General features: G+C 41.1%; 1 protein-coding gene across 1 annotated transcript in view; it reads left to right on the top strand.

Annotated features, from left to right (window-relative positions):
• hyou1 (hypoxia up-regulated 1) overlaps positions 1 to 9650 on the top strand; it is a gene marked incomplete at its 3' end in the record, with an annotated part of 29830 nt that overhangs the window by 13322 nt on the left and 6858 nt on the right. The window contains exons 10-15 of the mRNA XM_017438947.3: positions 1013 to 1147; positions 2460 to 2542; positions 2656 to 2788; positions 3914 to 4098; positions 4183 to 4321; positions 7366 to 7423. Of these exons, the coding sequence (XP_017294436.1) occupies positions 1013 to 1147; positions 2460 to 2542; positions 2656 to 2788; positions 3914 to 4098; positions 4183 to 4321; positions 7366 to 7423 (733 nt within the window). The remainder of the gene's footprint in view (positions 1 to 1012; positions 1148 to 2459; positions 2543 to 2655; positions 2789 to 3913; positions 4099 to 4182; positions 4322 to 7365; positions 7424 to 9650) is intronic.

Genomic DNA, 9650 nt, shown 5'->3' with positions numbered 1-9650 from the left:
TGTTCAAACTACAACTTTCTTTGGCAACATGGCGGGGACATTGTCATCCAAACTAACATGAAGCCCCTCAGCTCTGTTCTCTGTGACTGGGAGAACATGCACATGTTTTATATCACAGCCGACAACAAAACATTTTCCTTTTCCAGCAGTAAAACCAGCAGAACAAACGTGATGGTCTTCTTGTAATGAAGTGGGCGGAGCTCCACTTGGGTTGCTAGGTGAGGGGCTGGGCTCAGCTTGGGGTTGCTAGGTAACGGGGATTGTGACGCAACAATCCTGAGGTTTTTGAAACAGGTCGTTTTGCAGACACCAGAAATCATTTACTTATTGTCAAAAAATGGCTGGGTGTGGTTTTTTTTTTTGTTTGTTTGTTTGTTTTTTGCGCTTGGACTGTTTCCAGAAGCACCCAAATGGAAGTGCAAAAACATGCAAAAAGTGAATTTTGCATAATAGGTCCTCTTTAACTTTTACAGTCAACCAATTTAAGAATACAGCCTTAGCCAATTGAGCTAAATTTGGTGTGTTAGGAGCTGATTGTCATCCTCAACACTTGAAGTGATAACAGACTACACAAGATCTTGCAGTCTCACATGTGATTGTGGATAAGATCATTTAAAAGGTTTGACCAGAATGGCTACAACTTCATCATTTTTCAACATAAGATGATCTCGGTCTACGCTTTGTTATTAAAGGCAGCAGGTGATATGCATTCCTTCAAGGAATGCTTGGATTAGATGTAATTAAATTTTCACACAGCACGTGTAAATAAAAACCAAGTCCTAACTGTTTAGACTTTAACAAGCAGTAGTTTCCATGTCTGTCATTTTTCCTGTAGTTGTCAGATAATGACAGTAAGCTTGTAGCCAACAGGCTAATATGAATGTTACAGCACCTGCCTGTACAGTATCATCCATACTGCAAACGTTACGTATCGTTGGACTGTTTCTGTCTTAGAAAGAAACATTTACTTGTGATGTCTGATTCACAGTTGTTCCTTTGTTTCCCCATCCAGGTTGAGGGCTTGATGGATGATATAGACTTCAAAGCAAAGGTGAGCAGGACTGAATTTGAAGAGCTGTGTGCTGATCTGTTTGAACGAGTCCCTCATCCGGTGCAGGAGGCCCTCACAGCGGCGGAGATGAAGTTGGTCAGTATTCTTAAAACACACCAACACATAGCATGCAGTACACCCTTCCCTCTTAACAGGATATCTGAAGAATCAGGTTTGTTTGAGAGGAGATTAGAAAGCTAGTCTTTCCAACATGGACTCATATGGACCAACGCACACATGCAGCTCTCCTGGATTAACCACTGTTTTTATTTAGTTTTGTTTGGTTGGTTAGAAGAACTGGATGGTGGATAAGGTTGAACTCATATTTGATTCTGGCTTGTCTTTGTTACACCATCATTATTAGACAGACTGGGCAGCACAAATGTGAGTCCATGTCTTCCTGGTCAGCCTGTGCCTGACCTGGATACAACTGAAGACGAGCAAAGAGGAAAGTCTTCACTGAAGACCCTAATGTAAGGTGGTACCCACCTCCAGGTAGCAATCAATCAAATCAGCAGTGGTTGATGTGGGCAAATACTTCTTTACCAAGCATATTTTGGTACACAGCCAACAATTCAATTAATTAAAGACAGATAAGCAGCAGAAACAATACAATGCGACTCAGCTTTTAATCATTATGATTCAATCCAAGTTTTGACTGCGATTTAATAAGTTGCAACAAAACAAAGGAATGTCAGTCAGTCAGTTATTTACTGCCTAATACAAAAATAATGGCTCACAAACAGGTGTTTTAAAATTGTGCTTTCATAAAGCCTGACTCACAATTGTCAAGCAGTACACCAAAAATGAGGCCTGGTACAAAACTGTAAACTAGCAACAGCAGACATGTTCAGTGCTCTTTTAGGTCAGCAGTAAGCTGAAACTGCTTTTTCTAGATTAATTATGAAAATAACTCTGCAGTATTAGTTAAATCAAAGGATCAGGGTGAAGCACACTTTCAGAGTTTTTGTTGCCGTTCACGCTGACGGTGCTACAGTTCTTCTCTTCAACAGTAGGGGGCGCAGATGACAGAACAATACAGCTGAATAGCAGGAAGTACAAGCAGAAAAAGAGTGAGAGGGTCTCTCTTACACAATCTTAGCTACACTGTTTCTGCAGTTTTCTTTTTTTTATTGTGCATGTCTGTAGAAATGATCATGCCTGCAGACTCTTGGTTAAGAATAATAAGATTTTATTAGTTCAAAGGCATTATAGAGAGTTACATCTAGATTTGATCCCAGATCTGTTCAGGTCATGGCTACTTTACCACATGGCCGTTCATGAGTCGGTATGAACTGGTTCATCTTCACATCTGTTTTGATGTTTTTAGAAGTGCCTTATCTTTTCGGTCACATCTGTTACCTGTCTTTGCGCTGACGTTACACTCGTTGGTTGTTTCTGCCAACAGGAAGAAATTGAACAGGTTATTTTAGTGGGCGGCTCCACCCGTGTCCCAAAGGTTCAGGAAGTTCTTCTGAAAGCTGTGAGAAAGTAAGTGGAAACCACAGAAATATTTCACTTTAATGTGTTTTTCATTGAAAGAAAATGACCATTATTAAAGTGTAGAAACCAAGTTGAGTAGCAGAGCTGCTGTTTGTACGCAGAGAGGAGCTGGGGAAAAATATAAATGCTGATGAGGCAGCAGCGATGGGCGCCGTGTATCAGGCTGCTGCTCTCAGCAAGGCTTTCAAGGTCAAACCTTTCCTGGTTCGAGATGCCGCCGTCTTCCCCGTCCAGGTCAGTTTGGTTTTAATAAATGTATTCAAACATTGTGCAGTTTTAACAGTTGCTTGTTCTCAGGTTTACTGTAGGGCTTTATTTATTTGGATTCATTTATAAAGTAATTTTCTTCCAAATATCAAAACCAACAATTTTATTTTAGTTCATTAAATTTTTAACAAAAAACTGAGGCATTTACAGTATCCCACAAAATGAAATGGAAACAAAGACAGGGGACCTCTGCTCTAGCGGAGCTGGTTCTCCTGTATCAGCATTTCTATGATCCTCTATGAGAGATCACAGACATAATCAAACAGTTCAAAACTCAGGAAGAATACTGCACCGACGTAAGCATCGAGTATAAACACCTCCACCGTGCGCTCAGGTCCGTGCGCTCAGGTCCGTGCGCTCAGGTCCGTGCGCCCAGGTCCGTGCGCCGTGTGCATGTAAGGCGCTCCGGATTATAAGGCACACTGCCGTATTTTGAGAAAATTGAAGGTTTTAAAGTTCGCCTTATAGACCAGGAAATACGGTACAATACCAGCTATTTAACTAGCTAGCTGTGCCATGTAGCTGTCTAATGAAGTGAATTTAAATTGGAAACAGTTTTATGAAGTGTCTGGTGGTTTTAATCATTAGTCACTGATACCAGTGTAACCTTATTACTGTTCTGCCCTCATGTGACTGTCTGTCTTTCTGTTCCTCCTGCAGCATTACAAAAACTCATAAATGCATCAAAATGTGTGGCTTAATCAAGAATAGTGTGCTCTAACCTTTAGTAAATTTACAAAAGGAAAAATGTCCACAAACACAACAATAGAACTTTAATTAAACAAATAAAGTTGACGGCTCTTTGGAGCTTTTATAGCTGAGTTACTTCACAGCAGAAACATGATTCACATGTTAAATGAGCCACAGAAATGGGACTTAATGCCAACATCCTGATATTTTAATAGTCTCTTTACACAAGTTTTCTGTACTCTATTGAACAGAATGTTCAACTTTAATTTCAAGATATTGCAATTTTTACTATTTATTTACTCGGGGTAAAATGCAAACTGGTTGATTTGCATACTGTCACAAAACTGCAAACCAACAAAAACTCTGAAGAACGTTACCAGCACTCGCTGTTTAATCTGTCAGGTGGAGTTCTCCCGGGAGATGGAGGAGGAAGGCATCAAAACCCTGAAACACAACAAACGCATCCTGTTCCAGAGGATGGCGCCCTACCCCCAGCGTAAAGTCATTACCTTCAACCGCTACAACACGGACTTTGCTTTCAACATCAACTACGGAGACCTCAGTTTCCTGAGTCAGAGTGACCTCAGGTTGGCTTTCAGACTCTGCTCCACGAGTGACTCAGATGTGCTGTGTTTCCCTGTGCTTCAGCTTGATGAATGCTTGTGTTGCAGAGTGTTTGGCTCTCCTAACTTGACCACAGTCAAGCTGTCTGGAGTCGGTGACAGCTTTGAGAAGCACGCCGACGCCGAGTCCAAAGGAATCAAAGCTCATTTCAACATGGATGAAAGTGGAGTTCTTCTCCTTGATCGTGTGAGTTGGGTTTTTTCTCAACTATTTCAGTGAACATATGTTGCATTTTAGAAAAGAAATTAACAAAAACTAATTTGCTTAAACAACCCTCTTAAATATTGTCAATTATTGTGGAAGAAATATTGGAGTTTTCTGAAAATCTTGTTTGAATCAGAATATGCGTAATTTGACTTGTAGATGATGTTTTATGGAAAACTTTTCACAGTAATTTGTTAGACCCGAAGCCTGCACACCGTTCTTATTCTTCTTTTGTCCAATAATAACCTTTTGGGAGCCTGAGGATACATGGCAGGTCATGAAACCTTATACCAACATCAAGTGTGACTGACAAAGGATTTGTATTACCAGGAATTTCCAAAACCGGCATGGCAAAGTGGATGCAAACCCCCTAGAAGATTTCAAACGATCAGTCTTGCTCCTTGCTTTCATCGAGGCTTTTAAAGTCTGCTGTACTCATGTCCTCTAGATACACTACAGAAACCCTCTAGACCCATCTTCTAAATCCTAAAGCAAGTCATTCATTTAAGATTAAAGGTGTAATTTTGCAAAGCATCCATGCACGATATATAAACAAAGTGCACAAAATCCAATACAATATACTTTGCCACCAAACAGGAAGTGGCTTGAAATCCTTCAGATGTCCTCCAAACTAGAGTCCAGGTCTGAACAAAGTGCAGAAATACATCTAGGTACTTAAAGCCAGTAATCCACAGGACTGCCACTGCTTGTTAGGGACCCTCCAAAATGTCTTGTGACATTCAAAATGGTGCCATTAGAATTTTTAATATGGTTAAAAATAATTATGCAATAAAGCTTTTCTCAGAACAGTCAGTCATTGTGAACATCTCCAGCTCATCTCAAGAGTGCAAGAGCCACCTGCACAGGTGCTCTCTTCTGACAGAAACCATGTCCAGCTCTAAAACCCACACTGGTGATGGATAAGAATTATTAAAAGACTAGTCCGAATCTGTCCATCTGTAATCCTAAAGTGTAAGCCTGCAGATTAAAACAGCTGCTAACATGGGAACAAAGCCAGTTGATGTGAGACAATGTGGTGGAAATGGAATATGATATGTATAGCCTAGAATAAAAATTGGCCAGGACTTTGAAAAATTAGTCACTTGATCGCAAACATTCAAAATTTTGCACGACTGCACCTGAAAGTGTGTGTATTTTCTCACAATATTGAGTCAATTTGAAGTTTGTAAAGTTTTCAGCAGTTGCAACCTTTCAGCAATGTCCCCCTCTCCATTAGAAGGGTAAAAAACCTCGACTTTATTAGTAATGTGTTACGGTCTGTTGGGTAAATAATTATAGGATCAACAGTCTGCTTTATAAGCTTATATTATTGGACAAACTGTGGTCTGATTTCAACTGAAACCCTGTCTCATGATGAAACTTCTTCATGTTACAGTAAAGTAATTAACTAGTTTACTGCAACATCCAGCACGGTGGTTTAAATATAACTTTCTATGCTGTTAAAAATGAATCAAGAACAAGTAGAATTGTATGTGTTTTACAAGCCCAAGTTCATTCTGACTTCCACATAACTGCTCTTAGATACTGTGAATATTTATACATACTCACAGCCACTTTATTAGGTCCACTTGTTCAGTTGCTTGTTAACACAAATAGGTAACCAGCCAATCACATGGCAGCAACTCTGTGTCAGGTTCACCGTCAGGCAGGGCAGGTTTGGTGTCAGACAGAGCCACAAGCTCAGAGGCAGAGTTTCACGGTAATTACCTAATGGAGAGATTCTTACCATCACGTGGAATAAATGTTAAGTTGGTCACCATCTCTTCATGCAGTATTTCTGCAGAATGGAAAACTCCAATACTGGCTAATTGATCAGACATGGCAGTGAATGTTTGTTTGATGATTCAAACTCCAATCTGTCTTCATGTGAGTAAGGTATGTGTAGGTCCACCACGCCTAATGGTTGATTTCTACACCTGTGGCCATGGAAGTGATTGGATGGGTGACTGAATGCTTTTTACAATATAGTATATGTCAATTTCTATTTAAAAAAACTCCAGTAGGTAATTCAGTTGATCAGCAGTGGAGAGGATCAGTCAGATTTTCTGTTTTTCCTTTTCTCAGTTGATCTTCTGTTGTAATTCTTTCTCTCTCTCTTTCAAAACATTTAGTTTTCATTAACTGCCTGCAGGAAAAAACTGCTATTTTGTATCCATCCATTCACACCATAAACACTTTTTTTGCCATATTTTGTTATAATATCATCAAACAATTCCCCCTGTGGGGGAGATCCGACCCAGGAGCTACTTTGATCCATGTCTTCTAAAATTTGGGGGAATTCCTCTTTAGACTGCAAACGTCTTCACAGAATTCACAACATCAGCTTTGTGACCGCTCTGCCTCTTATCACTTTAAGAGGGGCCTTTATTTCCCATAAAGGGCTTCAGATTTTCCTCACAGGTTTGGTTCCCTGTTTTAGAAAAACCAAAACTGTAAGAAATCTACCTGCCTTGTGCACCGATGAGGTCTTCTCTAGGATTTCTTCCTAGACCCTGTAGCCCCTCCAAAACCTCTATAAAGGCTTCTTCCTCAGCTCTTCCAAGCCGAACAAGAACCTCTGGAAGTATATTATTTCTCTGTCAGACACCCTTGTAGGTACCTACAAAGAAAACCCTTTATTTTACAAAGATTCTCATCCTTTTTTCTTCTTTTTTTTCCCTCTTTGTAATATTATTGGGGGATCCAGGTCACAGCACCAAATTGTTGTGGGAAAAAATCAATTTCAATCACTCAAACAGGTTTATTTATGTATGGTGCACGACCTACAGAGAGCCTTAAGGCCAATCAACAATTAACATCAGAGTCCCAGGTCTGAACGGGAAGCTCCGAACCCAAGCTCTGCCCCCCCCAAAGGCAACACAGGAGCTGATATTGGAAGCAAGAAGGTGTAGGGAGGAGCGAGTCAGTCTGGTTCCCATGAAGAGAAAAGTCAGCAAGTTCATTCTGTGGGAACCTGTTTTTGTTTTAATTTATTCAAATATTCACAGAAAACTTTTCATCTATAGGTGGAGTCTGTTTTTGAGACGATTGTGGAGGAGAAAGAAGAGGAGTCGACTTTAACTAGTAAGTCTAGTCATTGACGTTACTTTGACATGTGCCAGTAGGGCTGTAACACTTAGCTCTCAAAAATGTCAACAATGCTTCTGAGAAGTCTTCAAAGAAAGAAAGATATGCTTCAACAGATTTTTAGCACAAAGTCAGATGACTGGCATGAGTCGTATACATCATCTTCTAACTTCTTATTAAAACTGACCTTTGAACTCAGGGGGTAAAACTCATTTTTACAAGGGGACAAAATTTAAAACTTGATTTTAAAATTCTATTTCATATTATTATCATATTATTCAGATGTCTTCTTTCAAACATTCCACACCGAACTATGAAATAAATCTTCTCAGTATCTGATTTAGTAATCAGAAGAGTTTACTTGATCTATATTAATTGCTTCCTTTTTATTATCACTTTTACCACAGCCCATTGAAAGAGTTAAAAAAACAACTTAATGAAATCCAGACACACAACTACAAACAGTTCACCATGAAACAACAAAAACACTCAGTTCAGACACTCTGTAGCTGTGATGTGCTCTGCTCTGACAGCTGTCTGTTTGGTTTTTGCTTTACTTTTTACATGCCAAAGAAAAGTTGCTCACACTGATGACCACAGAAGTAAACAGAGGGGAGGGGACCTGGACAGAAATGTGTTGTGAGAGACGAGGCACTCTGTAGAATGGTCATCAAGTAGAGTTTATTGCAATGTTGCAAGGCACAAAGGTGTAACCCTGAACTTCTTGGACCCCATTATATACAGCTGGGATGTGCATGACCTTGTGCTGATTGTAACAAACACTTGGCACTGAGAGCAACCGCAGATAAACACGGTGAGAGGCGTTTGGGTCATAACGGCCCCGTGCAGCCCTGGTGACCTCTGTGTCAGCACAGATAAGAGGTCACGAGAGGACAGATGTTTAAGTTAGTAAACGGTAGTCAGATTTTGTCACCACCTACATCCTGCCTCAGAATTTGATCAACTTTTTTCCTCTCGGCTCAAACGGATTAACGAGAGGGTTAAACTTTATCTTGTCAGCTTCAGAGTTGGCAAATCCCTGCGTGAACTCTATCCTAAAATGTGCAGCACCACAGACTTTGTACAGGGGAAGCTGTTCCTGAGTGACAGAACCACGTTGGTTCTTTTTGAATTGTTGCCACACAAACACTTTAAACACTGCTAATTTCACCTGACAGTCATCCTGAATGTGTCCTGACACAAGTTTCAACTCAACAAGAAATTGTTGACCTTCCAAAATGAGCCCCAGGTGCTGTTGACTTCCTGCTCTGGGTCATGCCCCCTTCAGGAACTCTCTGCCTCTGCAGGTGTTGGGTGTGTTGGGGATGGAGGGGAGTGGGCTGGGTGAAATCACCTGCTGCTGACTTTAGGAAGGAGGGGCTGCCTTCACAGCCCCTGAGGAGGTGGAGTTGGTGGAAGAGTACAGGTACCTGGGAGTCGGCACCAACAACAGACTGGGCTGGAAATCCAACACTAACAATGTGGACAAACAGGGGATGAGCAGGCTCGATTTTCTGAGGAAGCTGAGATCCTTCCATGTTTGTAGCAGGATGTTGGTGATCTTTTACTCGTCTGCTGTGGCCAGTGTACTGTTCCTTGCAGCGATTTGTTGGGGCCAGTGACACCAGCTGTGGTGGAGAGGAGCACACTGCACAAATACTCCTCTGCTGCCGTACTGACCCGAGCCATCACACAGTTTAATTCCTCCCAATCTACTTATTTTCCTGTGCATATTTTTCTTTGATTGGTAATACTTTTTTGTACAGTAACTCAATGATTGTACATTTTGGTTGTTTTTGTGCTCTGACCGTTTACAAGCTGCTATAACACCAACATTTCTCAGCCTTTTGGGATCAATAGTTGATCTAATCTGTCTGACTACAGAAGACAGGTACCAGCCCACCTCAACCCTAAACACGATTTGTTGACTACAGAAGTCTGTTCCCTTTGGGTACCCATCTTCTGTAGTCAGACAGATTAGATTTGAGACATCTGTAAATCTACCAAGAGCAGGCTGTCCTCCCAAACTGAGTGACTGAAAGAGAAGATCAGAGAGGGAGCACCAAGACACCTGGAGCTCCTTCAGAGAGAGGGAGCGCCAAGACACCTGGAGCTCCTTCAGAGAGAGAGAGCACCAAGACACCTGGAGCTCCTTCAGAGAGAGAGAGCACCAAGACACCTGGAGCTCCTTCAGAGAGAGAGCACCAAGACACCTGGAGCACCA

This window comes from Kryptolebias marmoratus, linkage group LG13 (assembly GCF_001649575.2).
Source record: "Kryptolebias marmoratus isolate JLee-2015 linkage group LG13, ASM164957v2, whole genome shotgun sequence".
In the NCBI taxonomy this organism is placed as follows: domain Eukaryota; kingdom Metazoa; phylum Chordata; class Actinopteri; order Cyprinodontiformes; family Rivulidae; genus Kryptolebias; species Kryptolebias marmoratus.
The sequence above is the reverse complement of the archived record's forward strand: the minus strand, read 5'-3'. Positions and strand labels throughout refer to the sequence as shown.